Source organism: Podarcis vaucheri (genome assembly GCF_965113315.1).
Source record: "Podarcis vaucheri genome assembly, chromosome: 11".
Lineage (NCBI taxonomy): Eukaryota > Metazoa > Chordata > Lepidosauria > Squamata > Lacertidae > Podarcis > Podarcis vaucheri.
Window position 1 is genome coordinate 59,158,303 of NC_138749.1, and position 22,688 is coordinate 59,180,990.

General features: G+C 41.0%; 1 protein-coding gene across 4 annotated transcripts in view; it reads left to right on the forward strand.

The window, feature by feature from the left end:
* Positions 1-22,128, forward strand: part of AGTPBP1 (ATP/GTP binding carboxypeptidase 1) — a 68,986-nt gene extending 46,858 nt beyond the window's left edge. For 2 of the 4 annotated variants that reach the window (XM_082241503.1, XM_082241501.1), the window contains 14 exons: positions 1,031-1,737; positions 2,718-2,756; positions 6,392-6,475; positions 9,017-9,103; positions 9,183-9,331; positions 10,022-10,109; positions 10,756-10,900; positions 11,981-12,134; positions 12,461-12,641; positions 13,913-14,042; positions 16,268-16,399; positions 17,923-18,099; positions 19,138-19,298; positions 21,802-22,128. In XM_082241503.1, coding sequence (XP_082097629.1) covers positions 1,031-1,737; positions 2,718-2,756; positions 6,392-6,475; positions 9,017-9,103; positions 9,183-9,331; positions 10,022-10,109; positions 10,756-10,900; positions 11,981-12,134; positions 12,461-12,641; positions 13,913-14,042; positions 16,268-16,399; positions 17,923-18,099; positions 19,138-19,298; positions 21,802-21,979 — 2,412 coding nt within the window. In that variant the 3' untranslated portion in view covers positions 21,980-22,128. The remainder of the gene's footprint in view (positions 1-1,030; positions 1,738-2,717; positions 2,757-6,391; positions 6,476-9,016; positions 9,104-9,182; positions 9,332-10,021; positions 10,110-10,755; positions 10,901-11,980; positions 12,135-12,460; positions 12,642-13,912; positions 14,043-16,267; positions 16,400-17,922; positions 18,100-19,137; positions 19,299-21,801) is intronic. The other 2 variants (XM_082241504.1, XM_082241502.1) reach the window with 1 other exon arrangement.
* The last annotated feature ends 560 nt before the right edge of the window (positions 22,129-22,688 follow it).

Below are 22,688 nucleotides of genomic sequence, written 5' to 3' on the forward strand. Positions count from 1 at the left end.
GCTTGTTGAAAGAAAAACACCTAATTAGACCTCCCTTTTTCTTTTGCTGCTACCCGTTCATCTTCCCTATGTGACTCCTTGAATGAATGGCCTTCACTTAATGGAATGCACTGTAACCAAGATTTCTAATAACCCTTTTCCAGCTAATTGTTTCTTCTCAGCACTTCTTCTTCAGCTATCTGCTGCTTTTGTTAATTTGTTAATTGTGTCTTTGGTTGCTGGGACACTTTTTCTCCCTGGTTCTCTCGCTGTCTTTCTGAGTGCTGTCCCTTTCTGATGATTTCCCCTACTTTGACGGTCTTTTGACCTTATTTTTCCATTTTGTTTCTATGGCTTCACCAAGCACCTTTATATTGCTGACTCTTTCTTTTTCTCTCCACTTCTTTTTCATCCCCTGTCCTATTTCACATCTTACTGGAAGTGGCTCCTGAGTGAATTTTTTAATCTAAAGATAACAAACTGATCTTGCCAATGGTGGGGCACTTCATGTCCTGTCAAAGTCCAGCATACCCTTTGCTGTCAGACTCGGAGATATTCTCTTTCCCTGAATGTAGCCTGTTGTCAGGATCTTTTCCTTCTCAGAAATGAGCCCGGCCTTGGCTGGGGAGGGCGGGGTATAAATAAAAATTATTATTATTATTATTAGTAGTAGTAGTAGTAAGATAAGATATTTGCTATTTGTACCTGTTGCTAAATTGTTCCTTATGCTTGTAAAGTGATTCCTTTTCCATTTCTGCATTAGTGTGCAAGCTCTTTAGAAATACATCTCTATTCTCATTTTTTTTTTCACATTCTGCTTGTTCTTGCAAACAAGTTCACCTGCATTTGGCGCCTCCTTTTTTATTCCGCTTCTAGGTATTCTGCTGCTGTTGCCTGGAAGTTTCTCCCTTCTGATTCATTCTTCCACTTTTGAAAACTTAAGACTGTAAGGTCTCTGGGCAGGAGTTTTGGTGTTATTTATGCATTGTTAAATCAAGTGTCTAAATAATGATTTCCCCTTCTCTTTTTCCTTTCTCTCCTTAATGTTAAGGAGTGTGACTTAGTTTCCAAGGAACCAAAGCCTTTTTCACCCAATGTAACCCCAGGAGGGCCTATTGTTGTCCCTACCGCTGGAGAGGAGCCATCTCCAGCAAACCCTGCAACAGAAATTCCCGTGAAGGAGGGTCCTCCTCTACAAACAGAGGACTGTAACAAAAGACCCATCTTTTTGGGTCTGGTAAGCCGTGATAGCAACACGGACAATAGCTTACAGAATCAAAGCGACCGCAAGAAATTGTTCTCATCATGCCAGTGCCTAAACCATGAAATAGTTAGAGACTTTGACAGAATTTCGTTGCAAAATGCTTCCAAAAATGAGCACTCTTATAGTACAAGGGCCATGACCAAAAAAGAGTGTAAAACTAGCCTCAGTGAAGTTGCCTGTAATAAACCTTTTCAACACGCTTCATCCTGCGGAAGTGTGTTGTTTGAAGGACGGTCGGTCCAGCTGGGAAAGCTGTGCTGTTCTGGAGCAGAGCCTGAAGAGGAGGAAATTTCCTGTTCCATTTCTCTGGGAGAGCAAGTGATGCTTGAGGCTCCTGATAAGCTACAACTCCACGACCCAGAACTTTATATTGAGGTAGTGAAAAATACAAAGTCTGTTCCTGAATATTCAGAAGTGGCTTATCCTGATTATTTCGGACACTTTCCACCTCCATTTAAAGAGCCTATTCTTGAAAGGCCTTACGGTGTGCAGAGGTGAGTTTCCAATTTCTCTTAACATGTTTCAAGGATTATCTAAAGCTACGATTTACAGTGGTACCTCTGGATGCGAACGGGAACCGTTCCGGAGCCCCATTCGCATCCTGAGCAGAATGCAACCCGCGTCTTTGTGTGTTGCGATTCACTGCTTCTGCACATGGCGTGACGTCGTTTTCAGCGTCTGCGCATACTTGAGCGGTGAAACCCGGAAGTAACCCATTCCGTTACTTCCGGTTCGCCGTGGAACGCAACCTGAAAACGTTCAACCTGAAGCATATTTAACACAAGGTATGACTGTACTGTGAACAGTAAAATTAAATAAAATATTGTTGGGTTTAATGCAGAGGATTTTTTGTGTGAATGGAAGAGACTTTGAGCCAGTGCAGAGGAGGCCATTTCCCCCTATATCCCCCACAATTCAGACTATATCCCCCACAATGCGAACCTCCCTGAAACTGTCTTTGGGGATTTAGAAGGGCTACAGAGGAAGTAAAGAACTGATAACACCCTGTTCCATGAGTGGGAACTCCCTTTGTGACTATTGCTCTTAGCTGATACGGGAGAATGTTTTTTGAACACAGAATTTTGTTTTCTCATATGCTCCCTCCCCGCTTAACAATAATGAAACCCACTGAGAACTTGAAATATATATTCTGGAGTATATATATAAAGCAGGAGATAGATGTGGTGCAGTAGCAAACTGAGCTGAGCTGGGAAGACCCCTGTCTAGCTCTCATTCGGCCATGAACCTAAGTAATCTGTTAGCTTCAGTTTCCTTATTTGCGGTGTTTGATTATAACAACAACCTGTTTCACAGGGAGGTGGTATAGCTTACTGGGTTAATGTATATAAATTGTCTTGAACATGCTAAAGTACGATGTTAATGCTAAGATCTGTTGTTGTAAAAAAGAAAAAAAAAGGAGTTGGACTTCACAGGTGTTTCATAATCTCAAACTTTATTCCCTTTCTTCCACAAGGAAGAAGAGAATGGCTGGCAGTCACATGCGAACTCTGATGTATGTGAAAGAAATATTGGATATTTCTCCTTCATAACATCGGGGTCTCTTGAACTCCTTTTTGGCAATAGTTGGCAGTGAATGGGTGTGTGCAGTTTCCTTGAACCTTATTCCAAATTGATAGGGCAGAAAATCATTTTTTTTAAAAAAATGATCTTGGTTTCTCTCTTCTCTTTCAAAATCTTCCTTTTCTTTTCCATAATTTCAAAAACACATGGGATCACTCTAATACACAGTGTGAAATGCTACTAAAGCTTGTGGTGTGGTGCTACGTAGAATCTACAGTCATTCCAGAGTCCCAGCATGGTGTGCAGATAAGTAGAGCGACTGATGCTGGTCATTTGTTCACAAAACACGCAGAAAGACTTTGGGGAACCTTAAGATCCTGCTTTCATTTGTTCATAGGGCACCAGATGCAAATGTTCTGATGTCCTCATCTTTAAACATTTTTGTTCTGTCATTCTTGGTCCTGTGTTTAAGGTTAGAATTTGACTACAACAAGGATTACATTATTGTGAAGGTGGACTGTACCTCAGACCATTACCTGAAAGGAAGGGTTTTCCTTACAAATTAGATCAGGTTTCATTTGCTACCGGAAGGGCCAGAGCTAGAAAATGTGATGGAGATGCCCTCTGCACCTCAGTTTTGGTTCAACATTACTCCTTCTTGTTGCATATGTCTTGTGCAGTTACAAATGCAGTGACAACACTTTTGTAACGGTGCCAGAGGATTTCATGTTAACATTGTGCGAGTTACAGATAAATGTAGCAACGTTCATAGTTAAAGATTTGGTTTGCCTTGCACTGTACATTCGGTGAGTGAAAGATTCAAAGGTGTACTAGAAGTGTTGACGCTTCTGTTTGTTAGTTAGTCATGGCTCTAAAGAATCAAAGTTCCAAAATAATAAATAAGTGTAATTACAACTTGACCACTGAGAGATATTCAGTGTCTAGCTTAATACTATTTTTCAGGTCTTGGCAATACCCCCAAATCAGATAATGTTGGTCTCTGGTATTGAGAAAAAATAGGTAAGATAATTTCAAAAAAAATTGAATTGACTAGCGTCACAAGTAGACTTTGAAAGCATGTGCAAAACTATTCCATTAAAAGATGTGTTTTTTCCTACTTTCCTTCTGAAACGATTTTAATACAATGACTGTGTTTACAGAATGCTGAACTATGGTTTGTTCAACAAGCCAAGGGCCATCTTGCAGAGAAGCAAACAAATTAAGGTTTTTTAAAAAACAAAAAACCACATACACACACAGTTGTTCTTGCCATCTACCTTTGTAATCTGGAATGTACCTGAGGTGGAGTTGCCAAACAGACCATAGCTATTGTGTTCAGACATAGCGCCAAGCCATAGTTAAAGCAAATTGTACTTCATAAGCCAATCACCACCCATGGTTTCACATTTTGGTTTGTTGCCGGAAAATAATCCATGGTTAGTCTGCTAAGCTGGATTCAGACATTCAAATAAATAACACTTTGGCTAAACAAACCTTGACTTAGTGTTATGTGCGAGCTCGGCCACCTACCAATATGCAGAAAATATTAAGGCATAATAAAATAAACAGGGAAGCAAACTTAGAATATGTATGTCAGTGATTTTGTTCCATTGTAAAGGAAGAAATCTAAGATAATTTTAATATATAAGAACTGAATCAAACAAAACATTATTTCCAGAATAATTCCAAACATATATTATACATTACATTATATTATACATTATTATTACATTCTATTATTCCTGTAATCCTAAATATCAGGCTATTCTTAAGAAACAAGTTTGTATGAGCCTAGTTAGGCTTGATGGAGAAAATAAGACTAATTTCCGTAGCAATGGATCTTTAAAAAATGTCAGTAGTCAGATGGGTCCTTAACGGTGACATAAAAAAACTAAATTTTGGCAAGTGTGTCTAGGTTTTACTTGCTAACAATTCTAAACTTACTTTCTTGACATTGTATAAACATTACTTTTGACAAAGAGTAGAAGAGGGAAGCTGTGAATTAGAAGTTAGTTATTAGTTTAGCTACTCATTTCTATATTTTGGTGCCTGTGCTTAATATGTCTTCTGAATGATAGTTTACAGTAGGTTTTCATTTTGTTCACACTGTCAGCGTACCACACAACAACTCCATTCTGTTTTGGCACAATTTCTGTGGGAATGTTCAGGGGTGCAGGAGAGGATATATTGTGAGATTATATCCTAATCCAACTTGTACTAACAAGTTCCCAAAATATCAGCAGAGTTTATAACATTCCCCTTTTTAAGTTCGCAACGGTAACGTCTGCACAGGTGCGCTAGAACCTCTATAATAATTACTCTGGTAATTTCCCCTTTTGTTCCCTCTTAAAATACAAGACACGACACAGTCTTTATAAAAGTATAAAAGAGTTTACTCACGTTCTGTTCACAATATGATCCCAGAAGGCAGACAGGCTTGAAAAGGTAAAATACATATAGAATCTATCTTATAGGAAGATAGTCCTTTCCTCCTCTCTTGGCTGAGAGCCAAGAGGGCATGTTGCTTCTTCGAAGGAAGATGGCAGAGAGAGAGAGATGGCTGCCTGCCCTGTGCTTTTATCATTTACCTGCACAGGTGAGGCCACACCCACCTCTGGTCACATGCGGAAGAAGTCCGTCCCCAGGAAGTTTACCTGCTTGCTGGACAGACATCCCTCCCCATGTTCTAACATGTACACTCTAGGAATGTTGTCACTGACTGCTCCTGCGTTTTACATCCCACAATTTCTACATCCCATATCAAGACCAGTTGGGATATGTTTTCAGACACAGAATGGCAATTGAGAAATATTTTTCAATGTCAAAATCTGCCTCTTTGTTTTTATTATTGTACGTGCTTTTCCCTCTTTACTACTTAGCTATTGAATAAAGCTAATTTCCAGGTGTTCAACTTTTCTGAGCAGGTATTTCCAACTGCATAGGCTTTCTGTGCCATGAGGCATAAGAAGATTTCTTTCTGACACAGACAACACATTTGTGTAGGGAATTTTGTGTCTCCTGTGCACATGGTTACGGACATGCTTGTACATCTGGTTCAAGAGTTCTTACAGCATCTATACATGGCAGAATAAAAGCACCAGATATAATGCTCCACAGAGTGGGAGCACAGAATTATTTTCGCAGAAATGATAGTTGTGTCACATGGTTAATCTTGCATTAAGTGTACTTTTTATTTATAACCTCATGTTTAAGCGGAGGTTTTCGTAGGTGAGAAGCTCGCACACTAACCCAATCACTGCACAGTACTCTTTGAAACTTTATTTACTTCAGCTGTAATTGCATGAATTGCTAATATAACTTAATTGTTCTCAAAGCTTAATTAGTTTTAACTAATAATACTAATTGATATAATAATTGATATCTGATATTATGCACTTTGGAAGGAAAAGGAATCCAACATTTGATCTTGAATCTTTGATGTCTTCTGTACAGGTTGATTCTTTCCATAAGGAAAATAATTGGGATGTGTCTCCCAGATAGATAATCACATTCTATGCAAAATTAGATACCTCATCTGATGGCCTTACCTGATGATGTATTTTTAATAACTGGCGTTGTACCTTTTTCGTTATGAAACATAAGCTAAGGGCTCTCTCTATTTTATAGGACAAAAATTGCCCAAGATATTGAAAGGCTGATTCATCCTAATGATATCATAGACAGAGTTGTGTATGACCTTGATAATCCCAGGTAGGTTTCACAGGTAAAGTTCCTGTTTTAACTTGCTCTTTTGGTCTGGTTTAATTTATACATACAGAAAATAAGTAAGAAAATGCAGCTGATGAGAAAATGAGCTTAATGGTAGCCAGTTGCTTTCCTAAACTATTCATATAGTTGTAAAAGTTCTGGGAGTGAATTCCTGCTCAGATGAGATGCAGTTATAGCTTAAAATATCAGTTGTAATTGTTTGTATTTAAACAACAATTAAAAGAACCTAAAACTCACTTTATTAATTGGTAAAATAGGTTGATTTGATTTACTATTATATTTACTTCAAGTGGTTTCAAATTTTGTAGCTTCATGTAACCCATTACAGTGGTACCTCGGGATGTGAATGGGATCCATTCCAGAGCCCCGTTTGCATCCCGAATAGAATGTAAGATGTGACGGCGCATGCGTGGGTCACATTTTGCCACTTCCACGCATGCACGTGATGTCATTTTGACCTTCTGCGCATGCGGTGAAACCCGGAAGTAACGCCGCGGAGTGCAATCTGAAAGCGCTCAACCTGAAGCGTATTTATCCTGAGGTATGACTGTATGTGCTTCCTTATCTTCTGAGGAACGTCTCTATGCCTGCAATGAAACACTTGTGTGTTGCAGAGTATTCTGGGAAAGTAACTCATCATTGGTCCATGAAATATGAATTGAAAATACTTCCCTGTGATTGCACACTGCAGGTCAAGATTGGCATTAGTGAGCAAACTTCTAAAAGTGTGCTTTCTCTACCTCTTACTAGTCTTCTCTTTGACAAACTCCATAAAAGCTTCCAAGTTATTCCACCTTGGAAACTTGAAAAACACCACTTTTAGCCAGTAGAGTAGCAAACTGAAGCAATTAAATAACTTAACGTGTGCCGATTTAACTGCATGTTTAGATACACATTATACCAAATATTCCCATATTCTTGTTTATATGGAATGTGTTACTCCATTATTTTTTGTCAAGTTAAGAAACTTTTTAAAGAAATCTTATGGGTGATTCCAGCGTCACATGAATGGATGTGATGGGATTTCCCTTTGCGCTCCCTCCCCTCCATAGCTATGCACGTCCCCTCCTGCAGTCTGCTGCAGAGGTCCCCAACATCTGTGTGAGCAGAGGTACATTGCATCAGCAGGTTGACTCCACTGGAAGTCACTCCAAGAGAAACAAAGATTACTCTAATATTTAAACATCTTTTTAAACATTTTCGTTGGGTTTAAGTAAATCCCTGAGTTAATTGGATAGTTTATTTCTGCAAATAGCAGGTACCGTATTTTTCGCTTTATAGGACACACTTTTCCCCCTCCAAAAATGAAGGGGAAATGTGTCTGTGTCCTATGGAGCGAATGCAGGCTTTTGCAGAAGCCTGGAGAGTGAGAGGGGTCGGTGCGCACTGATCCCTCTCGCTCTCCAGGCTTCAGGAAGCTATCTGCAAGCCTTCGGAGCGCGGCAGGAGTGCCTGCCGAGCTCCGAAGGCTTGTGGATAGCAGCCTGCAGCCCGAAGCCCGGGGAGCGCAGCGCTGCGCACCCCGGGCTTCGGGCAACTATCCACAAGCCTTGGGAGCCCGGCGGGGCTTGCGGATAGCAGCGCGCAACCTCGCCCCCACTCCTGGACCCGTTCTGGGGGCTGGGGTCGGGGGAAGCTCGGGCTTCCCCCGCCCCAGCCCCGCGGCAAAAAAGAAGCCAAGACAGCGAGCAGGATCCATCCCGCTTGCTGTCTTGGCTTCTGCCAAAGCCGCGCCCAGCCTCTCCCGGCTGGAGAGGTTGTGTGTGGCTAAAGAGGAATCCCTCTGGCTGTCTTGGCTTCTTTGCTCTTTGGGGCTTGGGGGGGGGATAATTTTTTTTCTTTATTCCCCCCCCAAAAAAAAAACCCCTAGGTGCGCCCTATGGTCCGGTGCGCCCTATAGAGAGAAAAATACGGTATCTGTTTGAGGTTTTTGCAAAACTCTTTGTAAATTCAGTGAGAATAAGATTGGAGAGATGTTATTCTCTGGTGAACACACATCATGGTGGGTTGTGCTACCCTATTGTGTAAGAAGACCAGAAATGTTGGGGGAAAGTAAAATGTATGGCAGTCATTCCCAGCCTCAGATGTTTTGGACTACAACTTCAATGTGGCCATGTCAACACAGACATATACTGCCTGGGACTGATGGGAGTTGTAGTCCAAAACATCTGGAAGGCCCCAGGCAGGGAAAGACTGCTCTATGACAACTGAGCATTACATAGATACTTCAGTTGATGTTCTTTACCCTAGAATAATCCGACTGATGAGCAACATCAAAACTCCTTTAGGCTCTGCCTTATTGGTTGAATCAGATTCAAAAGAAACCAGGAATATGAAGCCCTGAGTAATTAAAGTCATATAACTAAAAGTGATATTTGTAGCCATCGTAAGGAGGAACTGTTATTATTTATTTTCCATCGCCCTCTTCATTATATGCACCCAGCCATATTTATAGCACAGTATAAAATTGGAATGATAAATATATATATAACTTTCCTTTCCCTGTGATTTTATTTCTTTAAGCTGTCCAGTGCCAGATGAAGGAGACGTCCTGAAATTTAACTCCAAATTTGAATCGGGAAATTTACGCAAAGTTATTCAGATCAGAAAGTAAGATGTCATTTGTTTTACTTCGTTTTTAATTTTGAAGCTGTTCTTCATTTTAAGACTTGTTTCTGTTCATCTTTAGAAATGAGTATGATCTCATTCTGAACTCTGACATAAACAGCAATCATTATCACCAGTGGTTTTACTTCGAAGCCAGCGGAATGCGAGCAGGCGTTGCCTACCGATTTAATATAATCAACTGTGAAAAGACAAATAGTCAGTTTAATTATGGTAAGACCTGTTTTTCTTCTCTTATTCAAAAGAAGTGCCTAGGAAGAATGTGGATTTATTCAGTTGTACAAAACCTTCACAGTGCTCCCCCCCCCCTAGTGATAAAGAAATATATATTTTGAAGGGTTAGATTGTTACGTAGTTTTATCAACTCTCAGCAATCAAAATGACACTCAAGCTTAGTTGATTATTTATCTTGGCATATTCAGAATGCAGAATGATAACTTTTTAATATATTAGATGGTATTTTCCTTGATTAAAAAGTTAAGTTTTCCTTTAACTCTATGCTCTCTAAACCATGGGTTGGCAAACTAAGGCCCAGGGGCCGGATCCGACCCAATCGCCTTCTAAATCCAGCCTGTGGACAGTCCGGGAATCAGTGTGTTTTTACATGAGTAGAATGTGTCCTTTTATTTAAAGTGCATCTCTGGGTTATTTGTGGGGCCTGCCTGGTGTTTTTACATGAGCAGAATGTGTGCTTTTATTTAAAATGCATCTCTGGGTTATTTGTGGGACATAGGAATTTGTTCATTTCCCCACCCAAAATATAGTCCGGCCCCCCCACAAGGGCTGAGGGACAGTGTACCGGCCCCATACTGAAAATGTTTGCTGACCCTTGCTCTAGACAAGTATATTTCTTCACTGAATACATGCAACCATGTTGAATCACGTAATATATTTTGCTTGAAGGTATGCAACCCCTTATGTACTCTGTTCAAGATGCACTAAATGGCAGACCCTGGTGGACTCGTGTAGGAACTGATATTTGTTACTACAAGTAAGTATAACTGTAAATGGAGGAAATAAAACATTGAATTAAATGGGCTGAAAAACTAACTTAACTATATTAGTAATTAACACTGTTTTTAAAACTAATAATGTTAGAGTATATTGAACTGGTTAGATTAACAGAGGCAATTAGATCACACTAGACAAGAGTTTCAGAAAGCATGGGGGAAATGCAGAGAATACTACACAAAACAGCATCCTAAAATACATACCTGGACTTGTTTCGATTATTGTCTGCAGGAGACTTTGTGGATATTTAAGTTATAATTAGAAAAATCTTAATAATTATTCATAAAGGAAGCAGTTTATAAGAAGCAAATAAGGAGGCCAGATACAGGATAAAGGAAGTCTTTTATTTGGTTGTTTGTATTGTTGTATGTTATGCTCACTGTATGTTATGTTCATGTTTAATGTGGGTGGATTTGTGTATTGGGGATGGGAGGTTTGTGTTATGTTGTAAATAAAATTATAATTAAAAATAAAAACTAATAAAAGGAGAATTCAAATTTCAACCTTTGTTAATTTGTCCTAAAGGTACTGTAATAGTTGAGTGAGTGATGTGTCTCTGCAGATTATTTACCATAAATTGTAGCATGCACTGCATCTTTAATCTAATTCTAAAATGTTGTTTCTAGGAATCACTTTTCAAGAAGTTCCATTGCAGCCGGTGGCCAGAAGGGAAAATCCTACTACACAATTACCTTCACTGTCAGTTTCCAGCATAAGGATGATGTTTGTTACTTTGCTTACCATTACCCATATACTTACTCAGCTTTAATGGTGAGTTAATTTGAGCTTATGGGAGTTAATTTGAGCTTATGGGACGCTTATGGGACGCAGGTGGCACTGTGGGTTAAACCACAGAGCCTAGGACTTGCTGATTGGAAGGTCGGTGGTTCGAATCCCCACGACGGGGTGAGCTCCCGTTGCTCGGTCCCTGCTCCTGCCAACCTAGCAGTTCGAAAGCACGTCAAAGTGCAAGTAGATAAATAGGTACTGCTCCAGCGGGAAGGTAAACGGCGTTTCAGTGCGCTGCTCTGGTTCGCCAGAAGCGGCTTAGTCATGCTGGCCACATGTACTCTGGCTCCCTCAGCCAATAAAGTGAGATGAGCGCCGCAACCCCAGAGTCTGTCACAACTGGACCTAATGGTCAGGGGTCCCTTTACCGTTACCTTTAATTTGAGCTTAGGTAGAGGCATAATTTGTTTATGCACATTTTTACTTCAATGATTTCAAGTATTTTAACTACATGGCTTGATAGTGATCACAAAAATAGCTAGATGCAAAAGCACTTTCTGTTTGAAAACAGCTGAAATGTTCATACATAAAGTTTAAGAAAGTAAAAAAAAAAAATTTTACAAGTAAAGCTCCTGTAAACTAATGCAGTAAAAAGTTTAGTATTCTGAATAACCAGGACTTTGCAGATGTAGAGCACAACGTTGGCTCTAGTTGATTTGTTTCAGCTGTAGGCCATAGCAATGCAGATTAGAGACGGGGTTTGACAAAATGATGTTGGTACAAAAATAATAAATGTAAACTTTAATACATTCAGTTTGCAAGAGGTTACGGTCCATAAATGTAGGAATACATATAACACTTTACAGATGTCAAGTGCCCCCCCCCAAAAAAAGGTATGGTGGCCCCTGATAACAGAGGAAGCAGTTTTCTGTCGGGCGGGGGGCGGTCTTCAGAAAAACTCTGTTTTGAAATAAAACTGCATTGTTTTACAAGTATACTGGTGGAGAACAGTTCTAGAACTGCTGGTGGTGCCTGCTGTCTTTTAAGCACAGGAAAAGCTAAACCTATAGTTATGGTAAACCCTGGCTGTAGGCTTACAGTCTAATTCTTTTTGTCATGAAGATGCATCTCAAAAAACTGGACTCCACACACAATCCTCAGCAGATATATTTTCGACAAGACGTTTTGTGTGAGACACTCTCTGGAAACAGCTGTCCCATAGTAACTATAACCGCCATGCCGGAGTCAGATTACTATGAACATATCTGTCAGTTCAGTAAGTACAACGTTTTTCTCCTTTTCCACTGAGAATTTATATCTATATTTGTTTTTCTGAATGCAGGCTGCTTTGTAAAAGATACGTGAATTGCATATAGATGTTCTGGAAAGCGTAATTTGTGGGCCTAATTAAACATGCCAGGCAGCCCATCTACCTGCTCAACACTTTATGCCATATGTATATTCTACTTTAATGAATTCAAGTTCTTTAATTACATTCATTTCATGTTCTAGTTCATATGTGTCAATTCGTAATAAGCAAGCTGCTGTGACTTGTGATTGTATCATGCTATTTTGCTTGTGCTGTGTTTTTTTATTTTTTAGGAAACCGTCCTTATATTTTCTTATGCGCTCGTGTTCATCCCGGAGAGACTAACGCAAGCTGGGTTATGAAGGGAACTTTGGAATATCTCATGAGTAATACTCCTGCTGCCCAAAGTTTACGAGAATCCTATATTTTTAAAATTGTACCAATGCTTAATCCTGATGGGGTCATTAATGGAAAGTAAGTTTTTAAGTGTATTCAGCAGCAAAGATAATGCTTCGTAGGCACTTCCGAACCAAGTTTAGGCCGTGGACTTTCTGTCCTTTTGCCGCAATATTCAATGAACAGTGCAATGAAAACGTCAGCCCAGTATGCAGCAGCTGTGAACTCCATGTTAGGGATCAGTAAAAAGCGATAAAAAATAACATCAGAATAACTTTATACAAATCCATGGTGTGGCCACACTTGGAATATAGTGCACAGTTCTGGCTGTCCCGCCTCAAAAAGGATATTGTAGAGCTAGAAAAAGTCAGAAAAGGGCAACCAAAATTATCAGAGGCTGGACCAACTGGCTTATAAGGAAAGATTACAGCATTTGGGGTTACTTGCCTTTTTTCTAAACTAAATGGGAACATGATTGATGTGTGTAAAATTATCCATGGTGTGGAAAAAGTATACAGTGGTACCTCTGGATGCGAACAGGATCCATTCCGGAGCCTCATTCACATCCTGAAGAGAACACAACCAGCACGTGCGCGGGTTGCGATTCGCTGCTTCTGCGCATTCGTGTGACGTCATTTTGAGCGTCTGCACATGTGTGAGCGGCCAAACCCAGAAGTAACGCATTATTGGAACGCGTTACTTCCGGGTCGCTGCAGAGCACAACCCAAAAACGCTCAACCTGAAGCAACTTTAACCCGAGATATGACTGTATAGGCTTTTTCCTGTCGTAACACTAGAACCCGGCGTCTTCCAGTGAAGCTGAAATGTGGGTGACAGGGGTGCCCACTTGAATAAAATATTGGGGGGGCCCAAGGTAAGCCCTGCCACACATAATTATTCACATGATGTGGCACACAAACACCGTTTGAATGGTCATGCTCATCAGCTTGGGGGGCAGTGCCCTCAAAAAATTGGGGGGGAGGGGGAGGAAAGGCACCTCGGCCTCTAAGAGTTTGCTCTTATGGGGGGAAATTCAGGACAGACAAGAGTAAGCATTTTTTCATGCAGCACATAGCTAAACTGTGGAATTTACTATCATAAAATGTAATAATTCCCACCAGTTTAGACAAATGCTGGATACAAGCAGGATAGCTTTCTAATACCATGACTGATTTTCACTGAACTTGTTTTTTTAAAAATCAAACGGTTAAAACAAGACTTTAAAGACTTCTTTGTCTTAATAAAATTGCACAAAATAGCCACAAAAGTTGTCTCACAGACTTACTTGGAGGGGGAAACATTTTTGCTTGGGACAGTAAGAACTTACTGAGATTGTCTTTCTCCTGTAGTCATCGCTGTTCTTTAAGCGGGGAGGACTTGAACAGACAATGGCAAAACCCCAACCTAGATCTGCACCCCACCATTTATCATGCCAAAGGCCTGCTGCAGTATTTGGCTACCATAAAACGTTTGCCCCTGGTAAGTGTTCGTATCCGTGTTCGTATCACCCAGTTCACTCTCCTGAAGTAAAGGCATCGGAAGTCATTCTGGCATTGCATGAAAATGCCCCTTCCTCTCCCAAAATATATGAAATCTGTGAGGGAACTCTTTTGACAGATGTTTCTCCTTAGAAACTTCTACAGTTCTACCTCCGCAGATCCCATGCTCTGCTTTTAAATGTGGTCAGTATTATTAGCAGCGACAGACAGATGAGACTTCATGTGATTTTCTGTAGGTGTGGCTTTCTGTAGATCAGGAGTGACTAACTGTTGTTGGTCCAATGGCCATATTGACGCTTTGCCACCACCCCCGCAGGCCTCATGTCAGTAGTGTGTGCGGCCAATGTGTGTGCATGCACGCATGTGCATACATAAACGTGCAGGTGCACAGTACTGTTTGCTATGCATAGGTCATTTGTAAAGGTAAAGGACCCCTGACAGTTAAGTCCAGTCGTGGACAACTCTGGGGTTGCGGCGCTCATCTCTTTACTGGCCCAGGGAGCCGATGTTTGTCCGCAGACAGTTTTTCCAGGTCATGTGGCCAGCATGACTAAGCCGCTTCTGGTGAACCAGAGCAGCACACGGAAACGCCGTTTACCTTCCCGCCGGAGTGGTACCTATTTATCTACTTGCACTTGGACGTGCTTTCGAACTGCTAGGTTGGCAGGAACAGGGACTGAGCAACGGGAGCTCACCCTGTCATAGGGATTCGAACCGATGACCTTCCAATTGGCAAGCCCTAGGCTCAGTGGTTTAGACCACAGTGCCACCCATGTCTCAACATAGGTCATTCTAGGCAACATAAAAAGCAGCATTTATCCCTACTCCAGCATAGGATATGTGTGGAAATATTGCATTTCCCTCTCAAAAAGCAAGCAGGTTTTACCCCAAATCTTAGTGCTGTGGTGTTTCATGCTAAGATCAAAGGTCTCTCTTTAGAGAAAATCTTTGAAGAGCAGAGGAAATCAGACTTCAGGATCCCAGGATGTTTGTATGTGAATAGAGGCAGAATGTTGGTGAAAAGGGAAAGACATGAATGCTTCTGTTACATTTAGTTGGCTAATTTTCGTTCTTCCTTTTTTTACATAGTTGAACCGTCTGAGAGAATGTAAAGAGGTTTTGAACTACTTCTCAGGATTTGTTACTTGATTTCATTATTATGTAAAGTGACTTTTGACGCGGGTGGCGCTGTGGGTAAAAGCCTCAGCGCCTAGGGCTTGCCGATCGAAAGGTCGGCGGTTCGAATCCCCGCGGCGGGGTGCGCTCCCGCTGCTCGATCCCAGCGCCTGCCAACCTAGCAGTTCGAAAGCACCCTCGGGTGCAAGTAGATAAATAGGGACCGCTTACTAGCGGGAAGGTAAACGGCGTTTCCGTGTGCGGCTCTGGCTCGCCAGAGCAGCGATGTCACGCTGGCCACGTGACCCGGAAGTGTCTCCGGACAGCGCTGGCCCCCGGCCAATAGATGTGAGATGGGCGCACAACCCTAGAGTCTGTCAAGACTGGCCCGTACGGGCAGGGGTACCTTTACCTTTACAATTCCATTTCATTCATTTCTTTTTTATGTTATGTTTCCTTCTCTCTTTTTTAAATCAAAAGTTCTAAGCCAAACTTCACACTTTTGTCCTTGTTCATATGTAATAGTCCTGATCTGATAAAACATTGTGTGCTCCTTCTTGGCCCTTCCCTGTTGCACAACCAAACTGGGAATCTGTGACTAAGAGTTCCTGATTAAAAGCAGGATCTGATTCTGGTTTCATATCCTCATTTGGAGGGAACATTTTAATAACGATTTCCCAGTTCAAGCATCATAAGAAACAGGTTTAAGAAACAGATAGATTCACTGAAGCTGCTTATGTGAGGGAAGGCAGGAGAATACAGTTAGCTCCCAAGCCAATAAACCATAGTTTATTAGCCTGGGATCATTACATCAGAACGTGGCCTTTGACTCCTTGAAGAAATGGGATTCATTACAGAGTAATAAAAGACAGCACAGAAATTGAACAAATGGTATATAATTGATGAGCTGGAATATTTGTGAAAAATCTCTGCCCCCAGTTAATTTATAATTGTTCTAATTTGGCTATTATTGGGGGAATATTTGAAAACTAATAAAAATTACTTACAAAAAAAGACAATATCTCTGCCCCACTACAGATACAAGAAAGTTGCATCTTTTATAACTTTTGAAAACTTTATTTCTCCTAGGTTTTTTGTGATTATCATGGTCACTCTCGCAAGAAAAACGTATTTATGTATGGCTGCAGCATCAAGGAAACCATGTGGCACACGAATCTTAGTGCTGCTTCTTGCGATGTGGTTGAAGACCTTGGCTATAGGGTGAGTTGTTGCTTTGAAAATCCAAACAAGGCCACAACAGATTCATAATTTCTATTTCTATTTATATTGTCTAATCCTCAAGTGATAACACTGCCAGTAGTATGCCAGTAGTATTTTGCCCAGAGGAGATCCATTGAAATTGAAAGACCTGAGTTAGTCATATCCACAAATTCCAGTGGGTCCACTCAGTAAGCTTTGACTAACATGAATACAACCCACTGTTCTGGAAAATTTAACTATCTGGTTTTTAATTAGTGAAGTGAACATAAAACAGCTTCCTTAAAAAATCCTGTAAAATTTCAGGTAAGAAACTATTAAAACATTGGGGACAGATAGATAAATATTCTATATATTGTTGATATGCATCATATGTAAATATATTTTAATTAATTTTCCCTGTCTGTTCATTCTACGGCTATAGCCTAAAACCCCAATAATATATTATTACTGTACTAAGGAGAATGCTTTAATAAAGTTTTGTGATGACAGCAGAATTATAAAGGATAAAGAATAGAAGTATATTTATTTTTATTAATAATTTTTATTGCTTTTCCAATAAAAACAGCCAATCAACATATCTAAATCATAATCCAATTAAAAATAATAAACTAAAAAAAAAAATTGTAATCCAAATTGTAATTATTAATTTTTCCGGGCTCCCCATAGTCTGGATCTCTGAAGCATATCTCCAAATCTTCGTTCCTGCCTCTTCTCATTGTTTTCACATTTTCCGCCTTAAGAATAGAAGTATATTTATAATACAATTGTAGAAGAATTGGCAAGCCAGATCCTCAACAGTTTGGGCAAGTCTCATGAGGCTAGAAGCTCCTTCCCCTCCATTCTACATCTGGTATCACTGCAGTGGGATATAAAATCACAGCCGCAACCCACACGCTGGATTATATCTCATACTGCTGTTCCTCACATAGTGGACTTCCATTTGGTTGTACAAACTGTATAAATAGGGAATGCCCTGCTTTTTCTTTTTTTTTAATAGCTGGGTGGCATTCTCATGAGTGTCCACTACATCACAAAAGTTCCTCTCATTTTTTGTGTAGTTTTCCCTGACTCTGGCTACTTTTAGGCATACGGTGAGAACTTTTTTTTATTCTGCCAAGTCTTCGTGGTGTAATAATTTTTCTGCTAACCATCCTGCTGTTTTATTACGGTCGTTTTCTGTGTTTGTATTGGTACTTTAAGTGGCGCTTTTTGCTGCTGTTGTATTTCGTGTTGTTATACTTATATATTTGTTAACTGCCCTGGGCTTGCTTTGGGGGGAAAGGTGGGGTATAAATCGGTTGAAATAAATTATTGGAATGCATCCTTCTTCTAGCCTTAATTTTTTATTTATTTGCATCTAAATAATATGTAGCCTTGAAATCCACAGGAATTCAGTTCTGGTTATATACTTTTTCACATATTGAAAGTAGACCAAGTAATGCACCTTTTAATATTCAGTGGTTTCTTGACATTGTAAGCTTTTTAACAGTTTCAGACTGCTGTTAAATACTTCCTTCCTCTAGACCCTTCCAAAGATTCTGAGTCAGACAGCGCCAGCATTCTGCATGAGCAGCTGCAGTTTTGTAGTAGAAAAGTCCAAGGAATCTACAGCACGTGTTGTTGTTTGGAGAGAAATAGGCGTTCAGAGGAGTTACACCATGGAAAGCACATTATGTGGATGTGACCAGGGGAAGTACAAGGTAAAAAATAAAACTGAATTGTAAAAATGGCATCTGTATATTTAACGAGTCTGAAAAAGTAATCTTGTGCATTGCTTGGATTCTCTTTAGAGGAACACTTTGAAATATGTATTATCTAAGGACCAAACCACATATTAGGGTAAACAAACATTTTTTTAAAATGGTTCAGCCTGGCCACTTTCTTTAAAAAGGGAGGTGAAAGGGAGAAATCTGTCAGGTCTCAATCTGGGACATGCCACTGATCTGGATTGTGTCCCTGCAAAGGTTTTCTGCCAAAAACTGCCCCTAACCATGCCTGTAATTTGTCCCTGAATGTGCTTTGCAGTAAGCAATACCTTTGGGGGTTAATAGCAGAGGAGATTTTGAAGCAAATAATAGGCCAGAAGCATGTTCAGAATAAAAGGGACGTGGGTGGCGCTGCGGGTTAAACCACAGAGCCTAGGACTTGCTGATCAGAAGGTTGGCGGTTCAAATCCCCACAACGGGGTGAGCTCCCGTTGCTCGGTCCCTGCTCCTGCCAACCTAGCAGTTCGAAAGCACGTCAAAGTGCAAGCAGATAAATAGGTACCACTCCGGCGGGAAGGTAAATGGCATTTCCGTGTGCTGCTCTGGTTCACCAGAAGCGGCTTAGTCATGCTGGCCACATGACCCGGAAGCTGTACGCCGGCTCCCTTGGCCAATAAAGCGAGATGAGCACCGCAACCCCGGAGTCGGCCACGACTGGATCTAATGGTCAGGGGTCCCTTTACCTTTCTGTTCAGAATGGTGTCCCGCAAATGCTTTTTCTTCAAAATAAAGTGGCCAGTTTAGCCTACTTTTTGAATGGCATGCTTATCATAGCTTGTACTCTGGACCCCAAACACATCTTATAAAGATATAAACTTTGGGGATCATCCGGTTTTGCATTTATTGCTTTAATACTTTAATTAGCTGGTCTTGCATCTCTTCATAAGACAAACTGTGCCAGGAGTTATTTTTAGCAATAGCATCAGACATAATTAAACTAACCACTCAGTGAATATGTTGTTCTCTAATTAGGGCTTACAAATTGGGACACGTGAACTCGAAGAGATGGGAGCCAAGTTCTGTTCTGGTTTATTGCGTTTGAAAAGGTTGACATCGCCACTAGAATACAACCTGCCATCTACGCTCTTTGACATTGAAAATGAATTGATTGAATCCAATTGTAAAGTGACAAGGTAGTACGAGCTTAAAATGTTGTTGTACTAAATGTTTATTTGTTTCAGAATACTTAAATTCCACTTATGAAGTTGTTTTCAAGAGATTCTTACAATAAAACAATACATTCAAATCTGGTAACAGGAAGAGGAATACCATGGTGACCCTGTGGTGCCAGGTTTATGCAGCTAACATTTCCTTCTTTCATCCTTGCCCTTCCTGCTGTTGCCCCTCCGCCTCCGCCTATGAGACTGCAGACATCACTGATGATCTGAGAGACAAGGGATAGTGAATGGAGCAGCTGGGTCTCATCCAGTCCATGATGGAGGCAAGTCTTCTCTTGCCAGGCAACAGTTCTCAGTGATGTCCTCTAGATAAAATAATAATATGAAACAGTTGGAGGCGGGGAATTTAAAATGTAGTAACTACAGCAGAAGGTAGATTTTAGTGCAAATTTGGGGTGTGTGTAAAACAGATGGAGAAAGAAAAGCATTGCCCAACACATGTCCAAATCAATTTTTCTACGTGTGCATGTAAATAACACTCTGCATCCGTAACCTGGGTTGCTGAATCTGGATCAGGATTTCTGTGTAAAGAACACAATTTCAGACAGACATTTTGTAGTATGTACCTTTCTCAGCTCTTTAATCATTTTAACACCTAAAATGAAAGGACCAGCTTCCTTTCAGAGGTGCGTTTCAAATTATCTTTGTTGGATAGCTTTTGAGATTGATTTTTGGTAGAGTCTAGTGGCACATTTCACTGCTAGAATTGATAGTGGGCAAAGATTCTCATGGCCTGGGAAATGGTGAGATTTCCCTTTTGTCTTCAGACATGTGAAGACGATTCCCTTTCCCCACTGTCTGTGGTTTCACTCACCTACTGTGCTGTCACAGTGAAGTGATGCACTGTTTTCATTTCTGTTGTCTTTGTGTGATGCACTTTAATCGGTTTTATATGAAAGTTGACCTGACTTGCTCTGCAAAAATGTTCCGGGGGGGGGGGGTAAAGCTTCAGTGAAGAAACTTGTCTTGTAGAAAATGTCCTCCTGATTGAATCTCCAAAACCTGTTTCCTTAGGAGACCACATTGACACCCATTGCTTATTTTTCTTTACTTGACTTCATTTTAATAAAAACACATTGAAATCTCAGTAATCTTGGAATAACTTTTGTTATAAACATTAGCCTCAGTTATGTTACTGTAGAAATTACTTTTCTATTTTTAGTTTGTTTTTTCATTCTGTGGCTCTGACAAACTAGTTGGTGCAGTTCGGCATGCTGTGAAAGGGACAGTTATCCAGTGTATAAAAATGCCCTATTCTGGTGTCTGCCTAAAAATGTGTTGATGGAGGAGCGGGGAGGCATGACTGGCCCCCACATTCCCATCACTGCTGGCTGCAGCCTTGGATTCTTTGCATCTCCAGCTGGATGCGCTTGGGATCCTTCCTGCAATTGGGAGCCCTGATCACACAGATCTCTGTTCCCAGGAGGCTTCAAGAGAGCATGCAAGAATCCTCCTTCAGACCTTCCTTTCAGTGCGCAATGTCAGAGGTGGAGCCACCAGGGCTGATCCATGCAGAGAGGATGGAGAGAATGCATATGGCCTTTTGCCACACAGGCTTTCATGTTTCTGGGTCTATATGTTGCGTGTTTTGAAAATTCAGAGTTCAGAATGTTTTGTTAATATAAGATTCATATTTATTGATAAAGGGCTTAGTAAGATGTTGTTGCTGCCAATTTTGGGGAAGAATGGTAATGCATCTCCTATATAACATTTGGCACTCAATGATACATAGCTGTCAACCGTCCCTTATTTGGCGGGAAACTCCCTTATCCCAGCGCCGTGTCCCGCTGCTGTCCCGGATTGATGATGTCCCTTAAATTTCCTGGGTTTCATGCTTGCCCGGCTCGGGAGGGAAGCAGCGGCTCGGGGTCCTCCGCTTCGAGAGAGCGAGAGAGAGTGTCACACAAGCTGCCGCGTCTCCGTCTCTCCCTTTTCCCCTTCGGGGGTGCGTCGTGAGGAGACGGGTGGCGGCGGGCAGGCAGCCCCTCTCTTGCGAGGCTTCCGCCGCGCTGCCAGGGGAAGCCAGAGGTGGCGGCAGCGGCCTGAGGGAGGAGGAAGAGGAGGGGGAGGGACGTAGAAGGGCGGTGCTTCAGCAGCCGCTGCGGCGCCGCAACCGCCTCATGCTGGGCTCGCGGGTAGCGTGGGCGAGAGTCTCTCTCCCTCCCTCTCGGGCGGGGAAGGGCTGATGGAACTCATAAGATAAGACAAATCCCTTATTTTGGCTGCTGATCCCTTATTTTCGAGGCTGCTGGTCCCTTATTTTCAAATCTGTAAGTTGACAGCTATGCATTGATAGAATGAATGGCTATAGTTATCACGTTATTGGTCCAGAGCCTCTTGGTCACATTTTAGAAAAACTATTTAGTTTTTTTATTGCGTTAAATATGTTGATGCTGGGAAGCTGCTTCACTTGAGCATAATAGACGATAAGCCTACTCTCCTGGTGTTCTTGCTGCAGCCCCACTACGTACGTTCTGGAAGAAGACGAACCTCGCTTTCTTGAAGAAGTGGATTATAGTGCAGAGAGCAATGATGAGCCAGATGTTGAGTTGGCCAATAATGCTGGTGACTATGAGCCCAGTCTCCAAGAAGAAGGACATTCTGACTCTGAAATTACAAGGACGCATTTGCCTTGAGACATCCTTGGAGCACAAAGAAGAAATTAAATACTCTGGATTGATTATGGAAGATGGACACGGAGGGGTATTTAATCCTGAGATTTTGCTCGAGCAAATTAACTGCAGTCAGTCCAGTTCAAAAACAATAAATGTCTCTGGCTTTTAAATGAGTTGACACTTGTTTTATTCAAAGAATTTAGTTCTTATCTTGAGCACTGAGCTTTATCACTTGATTGCCTGTTAAATATTGTTGCATGGCTATTTGTGTTCATCCCTATAATTACCAAAAAAATTAAGTAAGAAGTTATTGGTGTTTCAGAAGGCAGCAGCTACACTTTATTCCTTGCGATGCTGACTTCTGAGCTGGTTTCTGAAACTCACATAAACAGAGCTATGTTGGTTTTGTGTGTGTTTGTACGGACATTTCCCCCTCCATATTTTGCTGTTTGTGTTTAACACAGCGCAGGGCTCACTCTGCAGTAGTTTGTTTTGCACTTAACTGAGAAAAACCCCCGGATGTACTGAGTGATGTATATCTTGAGCCTTAAATAAAATGTGATTACATGATTTTACTATCTGAATATCTAATTCAGAAAATATTTGTGTTTTGCACAGTAATTCCTTTTGCCAGGCAAAGGCTTTGATAGTCTTTGTAAAAACACATCAATCTATGTCTGTACTATACCACTTCATACAACAAGTAGGAGCTCATACGGTTGCAAGCTTC